The 18997-nt window shown below is 35.7% G+C and overlaps 4 protein-coding genes and 1 long non-coding RNA gene across 6 annotated transcripts; 4 read left to right on the top strand and 1 right to left on the bottom strand.

The window, feature by feature from the left end:
* The first annotated feature begins 564 nt into the window (after nucleotides 1-564).
* Nucleotides 565-4789, top strand: LOC127256086 (hydroxyproline O-galactosyltransferase HPGT1-like). The gene is made up of 12 exons (XM_051281918.1): nucleotides 565-974; nucleotides 1481-1544; nucleotides 2341-2390; nucleotides 2493-2683; nucleotides 2802-2865; nucleotides 2955-3027; nucleotides 3163-3286; nucleotides 3419-3506; nucleotides 3593-3643; nucleotides 3727-3798; nucleotides 3867-3979; nucleotides 4461-4789. The coding sequence occupies exons 1-12, from the start codon at nucleotides 862-864 to the stop codon at nucleotides 4481-4483; spliced, it is 1026 nt and encodes a 341-aa protein (XP_051137875.1). The 5' UTR covers nucleotides 565-861; the 3' UTR covers nucleotides 4484-4789.
* Nucleotides 4790-5914: 1125 nt separating this feature from the next.
* Nucleotides 5915-8575, top strand: LOC127256156 (uncharacterized). Its single transcript, XM_051282006.1, has 5 exons — nucleotides 5915-6263; nucleotides 6357-6409; nucleotides 6510-6662; nucleotides 7442-7543; nucleotides 8421-8575. Exons 1-5 carry the CDS (start codon nucleotides 6089-6091, stop codon nucleotides 8550-8552), a joined length of 615 nt encoding a protein of 204 aa, XP_051137963.1. The 5' UTR covers nucleotides 5915-6088; the 3' UTR covers nucleotides 8553-8575.
* Nucleotides 8576-8870: 295 nt separating this feature from the next.
* On the bottom strand, nucleotides 8871-12102 carry LOC127256154 (uncharacterized). 2 transcript variants are annotated; one of them, XM_051282003.1, is made up of 3 exons: nucleotides 11993-12102; nucleotides 9497-11150; nucleotides 8871-9408 (listed from the first exon to the last, which is right to left on the bottom strand). In XM_051282003.1, the coding sequence occupies exons 2-3, from the start codon at nucleotides 11118-11120 to the stop codon at nucleotides 8999-9001; spliced, it is 2034 nt and encodes a 677-aa protein (XP_051137960.1). In that variant the 5' UTR covers nucleotides 11121-11150; nucleotides 11993-12102; the 3' UTR covers nucleotides 8871-8998. The 2 variants fall into 2 exon arrangements, with proteins under 2 accessions (XP_051137960.1, XP_051137959.1); XM_051282002.1 differs by lacking the exon at nucleotides 11993-12102 and having other exon boundaries at nucleotides 9497-11212.
* On the top strand, nucleotides 10710-12025 carry LOC127256157 (uncharacterized). Its single transcript, XR_007839773.1, has 6 exons — nucleotides 10710-10853; nucleotides 10960-11109; nucleotides 11211-11287; nucleotides 11412-11535; nucleotides 11621-11684; nucleotides 11887-12025. It is a non-coding gene; the product is annotated as an uncharacterized LOC127256157 (long non-coding RNA).
* Nucleotides 12103-13968: 1866 nt separating the features above from the next.
* On the top strand, nucleotides 13969-17614 carry LOC127256155 (probable inactive receptor kinase At4g23740). Its single transcript, XM_051282004.1, has 3 exons — nucleotides 13969-14505; nucleotides 14833-16103; nucleotides 16697-17614. The coding sequence occupies exons 2-3, from the start codon at nucleotides 14888-14890 to the stop codon at nucleotides 17377-17379; spliced, it is 1899 nt and encodes a 632-aa protein (XP_051137961.1). The 5' UTR covers nucleotides 13969-14505; nucleotides 14833-14887; the 3' UTR covers nucleotides 17380-17614.
* The last annotated feature ends 1383 nt before the right edge of the window (nucleotides 17615-18997 follow it).

Raw genomic sequence — 18997 nt, 5'->3', positions numbered from 1 at the left:
AATAATACACTCCTAAGGGCAAAAAAGTTACTTTTTAGCCATTGTCAATATAATATCAATATTCCTTAAATCGTTAAACACAACCCAGATTATAGTTTTGAGACGAAGGGAGTAATAGAAATGAAAAAATATGGATAATTTTATTGTGATATATTTATTTATGAAAATAAAGACAAAAAAAATAGTAAATAAATGTATTGTATTAAGACAAATAGAGTATCAAAATATTATATCCAAATTTAAACAAAAGCATAAGTTGTTCTTAATACAGAAGAATAGCTTCAAAAGAAAATGAATATATATTACACTTTCAAATTAAAATCAAAACATGTAAGAGTGTCTTTGTTTTGTAAAATAATTTTAAGGGTAATTGTTTTATATGAAATATGAAAAATTGTGTAAAAAATATAAAAATAATAAATATGTACTATGTGTTAATATTTTAAAAAAACATCACCCTTCGTTTTAAGTATTATGGGCTTTCATTTAATTGGGCCGTTCGGCCCATAGAAAATCTGTGACTGTGAGTACCGAAACTTGAAGCTCTGCAGCAATGACGGAAATGGGCAGTCTCCTGGAAGAAGTTAAAATTCATGGAACCGTGGACGTTCAGGAATTTCCTTTTCTGTTTGCGCACTAAAATCCATTTACTCGTTTACTTTACCTTCACGATCGGGAATTGGCTATTGCTGCATTTCAATTTTTCGAATTTGAGCGTTCGAATCAGTATAGAAGTTGATTGGTGTTGATCTCTTGAAATTGCTCGTACTTGATTTTTTTTGCGGGAAGTTTTGATTTGGTTATTTGTTCGGATCGGAAGAATTCGAATCGGCGAGGGAATTTTTTTAAGAATTAAAGCAAATGCAGAGCAAGGGATCGAGTGCGCGATTCACTGGACTGGCGATTCGGTCCCGAATTTCAACTCTGATGTTTTCCATGTTCGCGACTTTTGCTTCGCTATACGTCGCCGGACGGTTAGTTTCCGTATCCGTTTTTTTGCGCAGTTTTTGTAAATTTGGTTCTCGGAATTTTCTTTATTTGTTTCAGTTGAATTTCTGAGGTTTATATATATACGTTTGTGTTTGTGCTTATGATTATTGTTTAGTAAATTGTTTAAGACACGAAATCCTCGTTGAAGATTGATTTCTGGAGCTGGATTTCGGCTAACTAACCATCACACTTGGTGAATTCTCATTCGGCAACGTGTTTTCAGATTTCACAAATTTGGAAAATGAGAATGGCGTGAATAAGGATTTTGAAATCAGATTTTGTGATATTATATATCTAATTTGGTTTAAGCAAAAAAAGGTCATTTTGGATAAGTTTCAAAGCTTAAACTATCTTGAATTTGATTGTGTTTGTGTTTGTGTTTGTGTTTGTCCTTCCATAATTTGGAAGAAAAAGAATAGAGAATCTATCAAATTGAAAATGGAGAAGGAGATTAGAAGTTTGAATATGATATGTTGAATTTGGGATGCAGATTGTGGCAGGATGCAGAGAACAGGGTTTACTTAGTTAAGGAGCTCGACCGAATAACCGGCCAGGTAACTATATATTTGATTCTTGAAGATTTTTGTTCATTCCCAGATAATGTAATGTAAACCGCCGATCCTTTTTTATGCCTTTATTGAGATTTTTATCTTATTCTGTTTTAACTTTGCTTTTTGGAAAATTTCTTCAATTATTTGGCTGGCATGGAAGATAAATCGATGGTGTTTTACCATTTCTGATGCAAGTTGCAAAGTTGTTGAATAATGTTTATATCTTTATATCCGTAAGCATTTTGTAATTTTTGTTCATTGAATTACTGAAAATGTATTTTATAAGTTGAAGAAGTTACGTCAGTTTTCTTTCACTTTTTGCCTGAAATATACGAGGAAAGTTGTAGCTTTTCGTTACATTGGCATGTAAGCTCTATGTGTAGATTGTCGAATAAGTAACTAAATTTAAAAAAAAAAAAAACATAACATTATGGCAGATTTCGTTTCTCTATTCTGTTGTTAATGAATCGAATATCAAAACAGGTGAGTTGTTAAGAGTTTAAATGAAAGAGTTTCTTAGAACTATTTCGAAATTTCTTCTGAAGACTTCTTGTTTTGTCATTGATCATGAAAATAATTTGCACCCTTTTTGTTAATAGACTTTTGAATGTTGCATCGGGCCTCCTGCATCGAAAGGGACGTGTTAATATTTTTGTTCAAACTTAGGGGAGAATCCGGAAATGCAATAGTTTCATATTGCATTATCTGTCAATGGTTTTGTTATATTTTGTATGCTCATAGGTAATTATAACCCGTTGCCATCGTCATGACTTATTTTCTTTTATCTTTTAATGGTTAGGGAAAATCCGTGATGACAGTAGATGAGTCGTGGAAAATCATAGATTGCAGGTGATGCCAACTTTTCTTCTTTTTTTTTTCTTTTTGCACAAGGCAGTATTTTTGTTACTTATTTTTCACCGTCCAATATCTATTGAATTCCATGCATATTAGGGAACGGTTAAAGAAACTATCAGAATTAGAGATGGAACTTGCAGCTGCACGGCAAGAGGGTTTTCAATCAAAGCTTTTATCCGAGTACAATAAAAATTCTAAACGACGTCCACTTGTAGTGATAGGAATATTCACAGGGTTTGATCGTAAAAGCCACAGAGATGCCATACGGAAAGCATGGATGGGAACTGGTAAATTGTTAGTTTTCATTGTAAAGGACAGTCACATTTTTACGACTTTTTGATAGTCCTCCTTGAATCTGTCGATGAAGTTGGGCCCGTTTTTCCTATCTGTTTCGAGTACGTACAGGTAAAACTTTGACTAAGCTGGAGGAACAGAAGGGTATCGTCATTCGTTTTGTAATTGGCAGAAGGTATAATTCGCATCTATCTCACGCTAGTTTCTTAGTCATAGCAGATTGTTTTAATTTTTTGCTTAATAAATATTATGTAAATGTTGCAGTCCTAATCGGGGAGACAGCTTTGATCGGAGCATCGATAATGAAAACAGGCAAACTCATGATCTTTTTATTCTTGTAAGTTCATTATCTTCACTATCTCGCCATAGAGGTTCTTGATTCTGGGTCATGAAAATTCATTGTTTGCAGTTTCTTCGGTATTCTTATAACACTATATTTGAAAATTTTTCTTGCAACTATATTCCCTGTCAGGAAGACCATGTAGAGGCTCCCGAAGAACTACCAAAAAAGACGAAACTATTCTTCGCCCATGCCGCAGAATTTTGGGATTCAGACTACTTTGCAAAAGTCAACGACGATGTATATTTAAATGTTGGTAGGTGCAAAGATTATGGTTTCCCGAGATTTATTTTTCACGGTTGATTATTATTTTACAGCTCTTTAATTTATTACAACACGAAATACCAAATGACGTACATATATATATATGTCTATCTATTCTTTTCAGATGGTTTGAGCAATATTCTGAGTGCTCATTTCAACAAACCACGCGCATACATCGGGTGCATGAAATCAGGCGAAGTTTTCTCCGAAAAGTGAGTCTGGCCAAACGCTAACGACGCAACGAGTTTAAAATATATCGTTTATTATGAAGTTAGTATTAAGCTTTGTATCTTGGCAGGGGTCAGAAATGGTACGAACCAGAATGGTGGAAATTCGGGGACGGTAAAAAGTAAGCACATCGAATCTTCCTAAGAATAGCCTCTTTATTCCATCGATGTTATGCATTGACAGTCGATGTTTTCCGCAAAACAGTTACTTCCGCCATGCTTCAGGCGAGATATTCGTCATATCGCAGGCTCTGGCGAAGTTCGTATCGATCAACAGGTGCGACTTTCGACTTTCTACTACCTCATTCACATCCATCCGTCTGACTTTTGACTCGCTTTTAATAGATCCATTCTTCGCGTATATGCCCACGACGATGTCAGCGTTGGCTCATGGTTTATCGGGGCAGATGTCAACCATGTCGATGAGAGGAAGTTTTGCTGCTCATCTTGGTCCTCAGGTACCCCCTCCCCCCACCCCCCCTATCCACTCCACCCCGCCCCACCAAATCATACTGGGTGTGTTTCTTTTCGGTTAATTTCTCAAATTTTTATTATTTGGATTTCACGTTTTAAAAAAAATAGTACTATTTTTTTAGTTCATTTTCTAATTCTATCATTTTAGGACTTTAAAAGTATTTTTTTTTTTTTGTAAAAATGATCATTCGGCGTCTGATTATTCACCATGTTGGTCCGCCATTGTTGATGTGGCGCTGACGCAGATGACATGTCATCGTCACGTCAGTGACACGTCGGAGGTGGACTATTTTAGCAAAAATTTTTTTACTTGCGAGACTATTTTCAGACAGAGTACAGTTAAAGTCCTAAAATAATAAAATGGTCAGATACAAGACAACAATATTTTATAAAAAAAAATATACACTGTATATTTTTTCTATCATAAAATATCACATAAATCAAAGACACTGTGATTTGTTTTAGGTGCTATATGTTCGGGCGTATGATCTTCTCGTTGAGGGCTTGCGCCGGGGAGACTGTAAGGAACCCGAGTTTCTTGACAATGCTAACAGATCCATTGCACATATGGGCGAGTTTATTTCAAGAGGCAGGTATTCTTTTCACCGTCACCCGCTCGACACTTTTTATACATTTACACACACATACGAGAGAGTATGTTATAGAGAATTATGATGTTGCACGTAGAAGCGAAATCATAGGAAGAAATTCGAGCGAGGTGAAGGTAGATCGATCATTCAAACGTTTACTCCCGTAGTTTCTAAAAATTGAATCTAACCACATTTTTATCTTTAGTTCGCTTTACTATTCCCTCTTGAATTTGCCTAGAATTGTATCGTTCTTGGCTCGACTCTGAATGGATCGAGTCGAAACGAGTTTTGTGTTTAACAAGTCTAACTTGATTTGATTTATATGAATAAATCGAGTCGAATTGAGGTTTACTTTATTAAATCGAATTTGAGTTAGATTTTAGTTGGCTTATGCTCCAGGTTCTTTCTATACACGAACTAGTTGGAGCTCCTCAATTAGGAAACTTTTGTTAACGCGACGTTGTGATATCGGAACACGGGCTATGCGATTCACCAACACGGCCGTTTTCTCACTAGACAATGTTAATGGGTTCATCTACGTTCGGTCCAGCATTTAAATACTTCTTGAGGATTTCTTTTTAACTCAATTTTCATATTTAATACTATAGTTTAATCCACTCACATTCGGTCTTCAACAAATAATTTATACTGTTTAAAGTATTAAAATTTCCAATATACTATTTGATCAAAATTGAATTTTACCATATAATTCCAAAATAATACTTATAATAAATTCATTATTCAAGGAAAAATATCATTCCATATATTTATTTACAAATTTATAATTTTGTTTAGACGATATTTTTAATAGATTTAAAAAACAATTAAAATTTAGTATTTGATTTAATGTTTTTTGTTAAAAAATAAATTAATTTAATATTTTCGAAAATATCTAAATAGTGCATAATTTACAAAATTGGAATCTAAACATAAGTGATTGGAAGCTTTCAAAAAAACTCCTAAAGCAAATTCATAGTTCCATTATTTAGAAATTTAATTTTACATTTTCTAAATAAAAATATCAAACAAAATAAATGTTCAAATAAAAAAGTAACAAACATGCAAAATATAACTTTAAACAAAAACATGAAATTTTGAAATTTTTTATAAATAGTAAAAAATAAAATATTTAATTTAATTTCTTGTAAGACAAAATATGTACTTAATGTTGTATTTTTTTAATTTTTTTTAATAGTAATAAATAATATTAAATTTTTCAGAAAAAAAAAAAAAAACCTATAATAAAAATGCATAAACAGATCAATACGTGGGCCTTCCTTATTATTTTTTCTTGTTTTTCCCTTTGTTGGGCTTCATTGATAGTTGAGACTTTACGTACACGAAAATTCTACTTCGTTGCTTAGAATCGCTCTATCCTTCTTCACCCGTCTTTCTTCTTCCATAAGATTTTACATATTGTCTGTAATTCAGTGCTACGATCATTGTTTGATTTTCAATCCGAATCACAATTTGTTGTTGCGATCGAGCAGGGTGATTGATGATATGGAATATGATTTCAGAAGACGAACTGGATCGTCGTATGAATCCGCCGCACCGTTGCCCGGCCGGCGACCGAACTCCGACTTCCGTCAAGCGCACTCGCTGTACCCTGACATAGGCGGCACCGCCACGCCTCGGAACCCTAATCTCCACCGCCATCCGCCTCCTCCTCCCAACTGTATGCCTCTACTCCCCTAACTGTTCTCGCATGTGTTTGAGTGCGTCCTGTTGTTTGATATCATGTTATGTATTTTTTGTTTGATAATCGCAGCTGGATTGGGAATTAGGGTTACTGTGAAGCCGGAACACCGTATTACGCCGCCGGTATGCGTTTCTGTTTTATTAATTCGATTGAAATTGCTGGATGTGTTCTTGGGATTTCTATTGGTGCTCACCTGATTCAAAATTGTGGTTGATTCTGTAGCCTCCTCTGTTGCCGGAACTAGGAGAGATTCCGAGAAGTAATTTCCGGTTCGATTTCGATTTCGAGAGGAATGTTTTGGTCGAGGCAGTGAAGGAAAGCCCTAACTGGAGCAGGATTGGGATCGAAATTGTTCCTCCGAAAGCAGCTTCACGCGTACGTAATGATTTCTTCATTCTAACCTCTACACTAACACTACCTTTGATCAGCAATTCCTGGTTAATGTAATTTTTACATATTATTAATGACGAAAACTCCATAGACTTGAAGTAGGATTGAAGTTAGATTTAGAAGTGGCAATTTCAACAAGATTAGGGTCGGAAACATTAGCTTTCAAGTTGGATGTATTTGGAGAAACATGACTCTAATAATACTTCCGACCTGCTCTAAGGATCATATTTACTTTACTTTTACTTTTTCGCATTGATATTTGAATATTAATTATTATATCAAAACGCAGTACAAATAAAGGAAAAATAGAAAAAATATTTTATTAGTGTGTTATAATGCTACTATAATGACATTTGTACAAAAAAAATTTATATATATACAAATATAAGAATATTTTTAATATTAAATACAATTATGCAAAAGGTAAATGTAACCCTTAGAGGCGATCGGAGAGAGTACTATATTACATTTTGTAGAATTTCAGAGTTGCATATATGTAATAATGAAATTAGGGGCCTATATATATAGGTATGATATACACTTGGATAGAATTAATTAATAACAATCTAATTCAAATAATAGGAATATAATTTAAATCACAAGCCAAATATCTAAAAAATCTCATAATCAATTCTAATTTTGATTTTCGCTTGGATATATGATTCAAGCATCCCCTCAATTCAATGGAATCATTGCTAGACTAACATCTTCTTCTGTTTGTGGATTGATGCTTGATGTTTCTTGAAACTGTTTATCGAATGCAGGGTCCGAGAACTGATCCGGTAGCTAGTAAATTCATTGCAGCTGGTTTAAATAGTGAGGCTGTGCCACTTGCAGTTGCTAACTATGGAGACAATCCCACTAAGGTAATATATCTTGCACTCTGTTTGCATCGTCGGTTTTAAACTTCATATTGATATACAATTCTTCTGCTAATTATAAATGGAGGAAGAAGGATGTGGTAGAATAATTTGTCTTGCCTTGCTCTTCACCCGCTGAACTTTCTTATCAATCTTACAATTCTGTAATTAAAAAAAAGGGTCGTTCTTCTATAAGTTGTTATATTATCTCAAAACTATTGGGAATGTGCATATTGTATTTTAGGGTGAGTGTATATATATTCTCTGACAATTTGCAGAATTGAGTATTCCCTAAGTTTTTTATTTGAATTTTGATATAAACAGTATTTTGATGTGATGTGATCTAAGAGGGGACAGTGTATTTTGGGGCAAGAATGAAACAAATCCTATATAAACCACAATCGTGTTGCGTTTATATGCAATTGAAAGAATAAAACAAAGGGTAGCGAGAGGGGTGGTTCGACTGCAACTTGTTATATATCTCGATACTATTGGCAACGTGCATTTTGTATCCAACTATCTAAACCACATCATAACATTTATATGTAGTAACAAAAAGAAAACAAACGGTAGTGACAGGGGTTGTTTGTCATTAATGTTTTAAATTATCACAAATATATTGTATTTTAGAGTGCTTGTATATATATTCTCTAACATGTGAGCATGGGATATCACTAAACAAGCAACTATTACGTTTCGCATAGATGCAGTAATAGAGAGAAAAAAAGGGTAGTGAGCAAGTGGTTCGCTCGTAACTTGCTACAGTATTGCGATGATGTTGGGAATATGCATATGTTATGATGATTGTGTATATTCTTTAACAATTTGCAGAATCGATATATCGCTATATAAACAAGTAAAGAATCGCTCTATCTGTTTTCAGGTTAAGGAATTTGCCAACGGATATTCTCTTTTACGGGAAATGGGTTTCTCATCGAACAACGTTGCAGAAGCCTTGCTCATGTATGACAACGACACGGACAAGGCGTTGGCGCATTTTCTCAACACTGCATAAAAAAAAAAAAAGAAAAAGAAAAACGGTATTATTGAAAATTATGTCGTATTAAGTTTTTTGTGTAGTCTATGAATATTTGATTGGGGTATGAGGATGTACGCCAAGGAATGTCATTTTTTTCCTGTCTGTTGCCATTCCTTGCATACGATCTTCGATCTTAGTTATGCCCCTCGCTAGTTGTATATACGATGTTATGTATAATACTCACTATCAAATATTTCCTCGCTCAAATTAGCGTGCATTCTCGTTGAGTTTTCTATGTACTTCTTCGCCTTTATTCATTTGTTAATTTTAGGAGATTACATGTTGAATCGAGTTTGTTATTAGAATGTCAAATTTGGGGAACAGGAGAATTCATCGGTGCCGTATATTGTATTCGATATTTATAGTTCACTGGCGAATGAAAACTGTACACATCACGAATCTGTCGACATCTCTAGAACTCTCTACAAGTTAAAGAGATGATCGCCTGCACCAAAAATAGCGGCATTGAACTGCCGTACATTAAGATCTCCTCCTTCGAGAGCAGATCCGAACCGGTCCAGCCACTGTACTGGTGGCTGCGTTTCGGTCTCCTCGACCCACTCCGAACTCATGTCTATGTCGTCCAGCTGTAGGGGGTCGATTTCTGAACCGTTCATCTTCAGGGATCGCTCGAGTCTGAGATTGTAGTTAACGTAAAGTAAGTCATTCAACATTTCCTTATCGATCCTATTGTGTTTCTCCGAATGGATCTGTTGTAACGCGCTCCATTGTTTCTCAGTTGTGAAGCTGCTGCTGCACACTTGGCTGAGTATTTGGATCGCCACTCGTTGCAACGTCGGCGCAGCATCGCCAAATTGTTCCCACCAAATACCTACACGTGTATACGGTAATACTTTTTTTTTTTTTTTTATGTCGACCGAAAGTTTTATGTTTGCAGGTGTGATCGAGAGTACACTTACCGGGAGAAACAGTGTCGATCGCCTCTTTCGCAAGGTTACACCCGAACATTCCACTCCCCCGTGTGAACAGAAGGATTTGGCTCGTGATATCGCGTCTGAGCTCGGGCGTTGGAAGAAGCTTCTCAAGAACGCGGTAGAACTCTTCCTTAATCGACCCGAGGAACTTGATCTCCGGATTGTACTGAATGCTCGGGTTGAGAAAAGCCGCGGCCGAATGGAGCGGAGAATGGAGGCTGTTCTTCCACTTGGTATCCACAATGTCGAGGAACGTCTTGCATTTGATCTCGTCCATGATGTAGTAAGTCCTTATCGACTCTTTCGCGCGCGTCATCATTTCGTAAACAAACCCGACTGCAGGCCGCCCTCCCGACACTTCTCTCATCACTTTCAGAAACGGCTCGGACACCGCCACGCATTCCTCTACAGCGTGCCAGAATCCGTTGTCTTCGAGAATGGCGACGCAGGTCGCGATCTGAGTCTTGTTGGCAACGATTGAATACTCGGGGCTCCCGAACATATGCTTCAGCCTGGATTTCTGCCTCAGCATAGATTGAAGTGTAAGGAAGTTAGAAACAGGCTTTGTAATGCCACTCCTTATGATGTCCTGCCCTGCAGTAGCCTTCTTCATCGCATCCAGCACAGGTGAATTGTTGTATACATACTTTGTAATAGCCTGTGCCTGTAATATACACCTGTTGATCCAATCTACCCTGCAGAAATCGTCGAGGATCGCGTTCATACACCGCGCCGCGCAAGGGGTGACGAAGACAGGCCCGTAATTCTGCTGAATATGGTTCGCCAACGCCGGGCAGTTGAGGTTGTCGTCCATGATGATTTGCACGACGTTCTCTTGGCCAAGATCTTGAACTACGGAATCGAACAGGTCGGATAAGTACTTCGTGTTCTTGTAGTACAGAGAGACGTCGACTGATCTGTGGAAGAACGATCTCGTCGGGGACGAAACGAGGAAATTTATCAGAGCCCTCGATTTGTTATCCGTCCATTTTTCTGCGACAACGGTGCAGCCCGTCAATGCCCACTCCCTCTCGGCTTCTTTCGACTGTGAGTTCACTTCGGACTTGATCCTTTCCAGCCATGTCGTCTTCAGAGAATCAGCAGACGGCGGTAAGAATCCGTTGCCGCACTTTCTAACCGCGTCGAGCATTTGCCTGTAGGATGAAGACCGTGCTACGCGGAAATCCAAATTGTTCTCGAAGAAGAAAAGCGCGACGCTCCGCTCCCCAATCTCGTCATTTCCGGGGGAAGATGTCAAAGATGTGATGGAGGAAAACACCTTAGGAATCGACTCGACTATGATCGGCGGCGCCTTCCCGTTGGAGCTTACGGATTTCGCCTGGTGAGGAACTTTTTGCCTCTTTATAAGTAATGTCTCCTTAACGTCGTCTTTTGTCGCGATGATTTCCCGTACTCGTTCCGTCACGTCGTCCCTTACTTTGGTGCAGGGATTCACTCCTTTGCTGGGAAGCCTGGACAGGTGATGCTTTAATCTGCTGATTCCGCCATTGAGGATTCTGTCACAAAATTTGCATCTCACTTTGTTGCCTTCTAATCTCTCTGCATATTCCCAGCAAACGTCTTTCTCTCTAACCATGGTGAAGAACATTCGCTGCCTATCTTACAGGATAGTACTTCACTGCACACACGAATTCAATTTCAATTTCATGAATGGAAATTTTGTACATAATCATTACAGAGAAGGAAGAATAAACTTCCAGATCGAATGACAATTCTACAAACCGGATCTCCCAAGAACGTGAGATGCAATAACAGGTGAATTCTTACTCAAAATCTTCGTAATTTTAGATTCAGTTAAAAGTGAATTATTACTCAAAATCTTCGGTTAATTTCAGCAAACGAATTCAATTTCATTTTCATCAATGGAATTCTTCTACAGGAATTACATAATCGTATCGGAGAAGGAAATTTCGCCAAATAAATCAGTTCCAGATCGAGTGAGAATTCTACCAACACATACATTGGTGGAAACACAAACCGGATTTACGAAGAGGCAGTAACAGGTGCATTCTTACTCAACATCTTTTTCATTCAACTTCAGATTCAGTTAAAAGTGAATTATTACTCAAAATCTTCGGTTAATTCCAGCTCTACATTGCCAGAACAACACACCGATCGGAATTCCAATGAACAGGAGGAGATTCAGTAAAAGGTGAGTTGTAATCTCAAATTATCATTTAATTTTACTGCTGCAGAATTCTTCAACAGTTACAAATTCTTTCAATTTCCTCAAACATACACGAACACACCTACACACAAAATAGTCAATCTCTACTTCTTCCCGAACATTTGATACTCTGCAATTGCATCGAATCTACGAATATAACCAAAAATATCATTATAATTTTCAGCAGGCAACTGTTTTTTCATTTTCTCTGGAAAAATCAATAAGAAAGGGATACGAGAAGCAGCGAGATTGACGAAATACAGATACGACGAAGACGAAGAAGAAATCCTTACTCAGCTGAGAAGCTCCAAGGCTCTTCGGATCTGTGGAGCGCATAGACTCGTCTGACTTCTCGCGATATTTTGAAGCTAAGTATTTCAGAAGCTTAAACTATCTATTTTTTATATACAGTATTTTAATATATTTTGTTAGTGATTTTATCTTGTCGTTTTTTTGCTCTTCAATAATGAGTGGTGACGATATATCGCGGGTTGATTGGACACGTGGCCCAATCAATTTGCGCCTCTTGGCCAGTTCCCTTCAATTGGTACAGCTGAGATAAAAATTAACGCTATATTTATGGACTAGTATTATAGTCAGGTAAAAATTAAGCATATTTTTGTATTAAGAATTTTGAAAATTTTGAGAATTTTGAAAATTTATGTATAGCAAAAAGCAAGGGGTTTTTTTTTGGTTATTTGTAAATATTTAGATATTTAGTATTCAAATTGAACTAAAAAAATACTCAAAATTTTGGCAATATTTGCAAAAAAATCTAAATCGAACTGAATTTAAAAATAAATATATAAAAAAATAACTATAATATCACATAATTAAAATTATTTTACAAATATTTTAAATTGAACCGAATTGAATTGTTAATATAAAATTTAAAATATATTAGAATAGTTGTTTTGTAGTACGTTACAAATAAATATTGATATAAAAATTTTTAGTATAATATAAAAAATAAAAAATAAGTACATATTTTATTTCATATTTTTTTAAATTTTTTTGGATATATATAAATCATAAAAAATCTAAGACAACTTTAAATAAATAGTCATACTATTTTAAATAGAAAAATATCACTAAATATAATATTTGTGTTTTGTAATTTTATATTGAAATCAATACTCTTTTTGTGTACATGATAAGTATATATTTTGTTATTGTTTAAATAAAAAATATTTATTTTTTTAATATGAATTCCACTGTAACATACATCGACAAATTTATATGAACATCCTTCTAATAATAATTTTACAAATCATAAGAGTAAACTAGTTTTAAAATACAAAATTATCACAAATTATTATTACAGTTATTTTATTATTTTGAAACAATAAAAGCAACTATAAAATACAAATAGACACCTATTTTGTTACTATATTATTGAGAAAATGTTTGTATACAATTGTATATTTAGAATTTGATTAGTTTCTTTACTAATATAAATAAATATATTTGTATTTTAGCGATTTAAAAATAGATATTTTGAAACTCTTTGATATTTTGAGTACGGGTAGGTCAAATAATATTAAATAAGGACGACCAAATGGATTAAATGCCTAGTTTATGAAATTATAGAGAAATTTTGCGCAATTTTATAAAATCATATTTAACTTTTATACAATTTTTTCGATTCTAAATTAATGTGTTATCCGTTATTCAAATCTATGTTATTTATTTTATTTTTTTATCCAGATGTCATAAAAATATTCTTATTTTTTTTACAAATAATATCAATTATTAAATTTTTTTATAAAATTTGTACCCAAGGAGTGAAATATTAAAGAGACTTAGTCAACAAAATCCAATATATAAAAACAATAAATAAATAAAAACATATCATTCCAGCTAAGTGCTTTGGTCATGTGTCATTTATGTAAATTGTAATTAAAGTAATTTACCAAAATTATAATAATAAATACTAATTATTTCAAGTAAAAAGTCAATGCCTACACCTCATACTCTAACCAAATAGATAAATGTCAAAAGTAACTAGCGTATAGATTAGATTAATTAATTACTCTGATTCAGTATATACTCTAACTAAAAGGAGTTAGTGAAACTTTTAGGGAAAAAAAAAAAAATTATATCAAAGTATATTTAAATAAAAATTTAATTCAATATCTAATTTCAAATAACAATATAACAAACTCCTAATTTCAATAAATAATAAAAATAATAAGTAATAAACACATTTCCACCGCTTTCAAAAGAAGTTTATAATGACAATAATAGAAAAATAAGTAATCATTTCCTCCAATCCCTCTGCAATTTTTAGTATATTCTCAACAGCTTCCGGCTCCACAAGTCCCAAACCAAAGATCCGTCCCATCAAAAACATCTAACGGCGCAAATTCCTCCCGGACCCAAACTCCCGGCACCGGCAACTTCCAAAATCCGCCATAACTATTGCCATTAACGTGGCTTGACAGTCAAACCCAGCCCACCACTTCCTTCCCACACCCCCAAAATCAATTTCTCTAATTCTGAGCAGAATCACTCACCCTATGAAATTGAATCTCCCTCAGCTGTAATCTCTACGCCACAGCACGTGGATTTCCCCCTCTTCCCGCGCCACTAAAATATACATACAATCGATACATACACACCCCCTCTAACCACTTCGAATCATTTACTCCCTCTCTGCCCCTTCACGTTTTTTTTCCCCAAATCATATTTCCCCTCCCGCAAGCTAAGAATCTCCTCTACCTTTCAGCTCTCTGTAATTATTTTGGGGGAAATTTCCACGCCGGCAGCTGCAAACCGCCGCATTTCCGCCGGAATCGCGTCTCCGGTGAGCGAATTTCTCCAATTTTCAGCTCTATTTGTCGATTTAATGCAAAAATTTGTCGAATGCAGCAAGGAACCCCATAAATTTGGGGCAAATTTTTCTTCAATAAAAAAAACCCTAATTATTGCAACACTCTTAGATCTTAGCTATTCAACCATGGCTGCATTTGTTTAAAAATTTTCTCTACTTTAATCGAAGATTGGGTATTAAATTCGGTAGTTCACCTAACCTTGTTTACAATATTCGAACAAATTTGACATAGAACAATAATTGCTGCACCTATACCTCTTTCTTTTCTTCAATGTTTAGATTATTTTGCATCGTTTACAGGGATTCGCCATGGAAGCTTCATTGTTTGAGGTATTAACATTTTAAGAAATCGAAAATGTCGATGTTAAGGATAATCTGTATTGTCATTTTAGCGTTGGGAGTGATCAGTGAGCCTGTTGAGGATAAACAGGCATTGCTCGAATTCATCAGCTACGTTAATCATTCGAGGAATTTGAATTGGGATTTTAGATCTTCAGCTTGTGATCAATGGACAGGAGTGACTTGCAATCATGATCATTCGAAAATTATAGCCGTTAGATTGCCCGGAGTCGGGTTCCGGGGAAGAATGCCGCCGAATACGATTAGTCGATTGTCGGGATTGCAGATCTTGAGCTTGAGATCCAATGGCTTTACGGGTCCTTTTCCTATGGACCTTTTGAATCTCGCGAATTTGACGGGACTTTATCTCGAATCGAATCGATTTCAGGGTCCCCTGCCGTTGGACTTTTCGAATTGGCGAAATCTCTCGGTGCTGAATTTGTCGAATAACGGTTTTAATGGGAGCGTTTCGCCGTTGATCGGGAATTTGACTCAGCTGACATTTCTTGATCTTTCGAAGAATTCGCTTTCCGGAGAGATTCCCGATTTCGACATCCCGAGTTTGCAAGTTTTGGATCTTTCGAACAACAATTTCTCCGGGACCGTTCCGCCGTCCCTTATGAGATTTCCGCGGTCCGTCTTTTCGGGCAACAATGTTTCGTTTTCGAATTCGTCGTCGTCGCCGCCTCCGGTTACGTCTCCTACCGTAACCGTGGGTAGAAAACATTCGAAGTTTAGTGAATCCGCGATTCTTGGCGTCGTAATTGGTAGTTGCACGGTGGCGTTTATTTCGATTGCATTGTTGTTGATTTGCGCCAATAGGAAGAGAAAGGGTCGAGACGGCGCGGCGACGAACGGTAAGAAGGAAAAGTCGACGAAAGGGAAGGCTTCCGATCGGCAGAACGGGAACGGGAACGGGAGGCTAACGTTTTTCGAAGGGTGTAATCTTGCATTCGATCTCGAGGACTTGTTGAGGGCTTCTGCGGAGGTGCTCGGGAAGGGCACGTTTGGGACTACATATAAGGCGGCGTTGGAAGACGCTACGACCGTTGCGGTGAAGAGATTGCGGGAGGTCGTCGTCGGGAGGAAGGATTTCGATCAGCAGATGGAGACCGTCGGGAATATTAGACACGATAACGTCGCTCCGTTGAGAGCTTATTACTATTCCAAGGACGAAAAACTTATGGTTTACGATTATTATCATAACGGAAGCTTGTCCGCATTGCTCCACGGTACGTCGAAACTTCTATACATTTGAATATGCGAGTTATGTTTATGTTCCCTTTAGACAGGAAGTTTGAGTTTTGAAAAAAAAAAATAGTAAAAAATTAGTACTCTGTCCACAAAAATTAGTAATTAAAAAGAACGATATAAAGTTAACGATATTTATTGTAATTAAGTGTTGAATGAAGAGTAATAATTAAATATTGACTTACTTTTTCAAATATAGTGTTCCCTCATAGTTCATAGTTACTGTAGATAAGACAAATTTAGGAGAGATATAATTAATAAATAATTAAAAATATATTATTAAAAATAATTATGATAAGTAATTGGTATAATTAAAATTTTAAAAGTTACAAATTTAAATTTTTAAAATATGATTAAAATATGTAATACTCTTTTAAAACAAGAGAGTGACATATGGGTTGGACGGACAAAAATAGTATGAGATTTAGTAATAAGGTAAATTTGAAGGAGGGGCGAAAAAGTAATATGAGAATAAAGTTGGCAGACGGAGTGAGTATTTGATAAGATACTTAGCTGAATAGTGCTATAGCGATTATCGTTTTGTCTACTTTTATTCGTGCAACAACTTTTGCAGCTAAACGAGGCGAAAACCGAATTCCTTTCGACTGGGAAACACGGATAAAAGTTGCGATGGGAGCGGCGCGGGGAATAGCTCATATCCACGCTCAAGGCGGCAAGAAACTCGTTCACGGAAACATAAAAGCGTCGAACATATTCATCAATGCGCAATTATCCGCGTGCGTATCCGATCTGGGTCTAGCAACGTTGATGAGCACAACGTCCTCGCAAGCGACGCGAGTGCCAGGATACCGAGCGCCGGAGGTGACAGACACCCGAAAAGCGTCGCAGGCATCGGACGTCTACAGCTTCGGAGTCGTCCTACTCGAGCTTCTAACGGGGAAGTCCCCCGTCCAGACGTCATCGGGAAACGGCGAAGTTGAGCTCGTCCATCTCGTGCGGTGGGTGCAATCCGTCGTGCGTGAGGAATGGACGGGCGAAGTTTTCGACGTCGAGCTGCTGCGGTACGCCAACATCGAGGAGGAAATGGTGGCGATGCTGCAGATCGGGCTGAGCTGCGTGTCGAGGATGCCGGAGCAGCGACCGAAAATGGCTGAAGTGGCGAGGATGCTCGATGACATCCGGAACGGCAGCGGGAGTCAGACGCATACATTGAACAGCCCGTCGGGTTTGACGCCGGCGGCGGCAGCTACACAGGTATGTGAGGCTGGACCGTCGACTTCTACGGTTGCTAATTGATTCGACCATCGTTGTCGTATTCTTACACTAGATTAAGAATTTCGGACATAGTTATCGAATATTGATTGCTGGGTTTCTTTCGGTGTTAAAGTAAAATGTGCGCTTTCTTATTGTTGTCGATCGGTTAAGTTTGCATTTTGCTTTTGTTGAGTCGGGCTTTGTTGCGGGTTGTTTAGCGATCTCTTGAACAACATGAAAATTCGACTCGATTTTTTTTTTTTTGAAATTATAGAAGTGCCTTTGTCGAAGCTTTTTGATATGATCGTAGGGTGTCGATTCGAGTTTTTGCCTAAAAATGAGTTTCGTTCTGAACCATTTTGATCGGTGCTGATTTGACTCGATCAACATATAAAAAAAAATGACATAAAATATATATTTTCAAATAATAGCACGTGTTGTATAGATAGGATGAAAGCAATATCGATATCAATATTGTGGGATTCTTGCAAATGTTATTAGGTAAGAAAATGACCGAGTCCTAAGGTATGTATTGTTTGTCTCTAAGCCTAACTATTTGGCAAAGTTTGAAATTGGGTGAGGTCTGAATTTTGTGATACTATTTATTAAAAAAATTATTTTGTATTATTAAATTAAATATTTATTTTTATTTACTATATCATTAATTTTTATTTTTTATTTTTCCTTTACGATTTTAATATGAAATCAATATTATTCACTTCGTATAACTTTTAATAAAATATTATTTTTCACAAAATATTACATTAAAATATTATTTAAACAAAAAATATAAATAAAACTCTTAGTTTGTTTGGGAGATTGGATTGGACTTATACTATTCATTCAATTTTTTCTCCCAAAAATATCAAATCAAACACCTATTTTTCATTTTTTATATTATACTAAAAATCAATTTTACATTCAAAACATCACATCATACAACTATTCAAATTCAAAATTTTTACTATTCAAATCCCAACTCGAAATCCAAACTCCCAAGCAAACACACAAACACATTACAAGAGTCAAACCTTTTTACTAGTATAATTTAGGCATGGTAAGATCTAAGTAATATATGGTTTAAGCCCAATGGGCCTAAGAACACCTATTGGCCCAATACATAAATGTTGGCCCATTAAAATGTGGGCTTAAAAGCATTAATGGGTTGAAAGTGGACGTACATGTACTACACCTATGTTTCTTTTAAATTAGAATTTGGATTTAAAATTTGATCACACTACAAATTAAAGTTGAAATGGTACGTATTTGACGTGATTTTTTTTTACTATTATATATTAAATTAAAAATAAGTGGTTATTTACTATTTTTTAAATATATTTATATATATATATATAATATGAGATCAAATTAACCTTAAAAGAATAGAACCACGAATTTTTATTGAATCACATAATATATTATGACTCTATTATTTATATGTTTACTATACAATTTCATGGCATAATTAAAAAAAATATATATATTTTTTTATACAAAATCTCAAGTCCAAACACTAATACATAATAAAAATCAGAATTTGCAAAAAAAATACCAGAAGAACATATCATATGCGGTTGCTGTGTTTTTGGAAAATTTCTTTTTGTTGTTTTTAAAATAATTAAAAAAATAAATTAAGGTTTGTTTGGTTTTGATTTTAAAT

This window comes from Andrographis paniculata, unplaced genomic scaffold (assembly GCF_009805555.1).
Source record: "Andrographis paniculata isolate CXL003 unplaced genomic scaffold, ASM980555v1 Contig55END, whole genome shotgun sequence".
In the NCBI taxonomy this organism is placed as follows: Eukaryota; Viridiplantae; Streptophyta; class Magnoliopsida; order Lamiales; family Acanthaceae; genus Andrographis; species Andrographis paniculata.
This window is presented reverse-complemented; position numbering and strand designations above follow the sequence as displayed.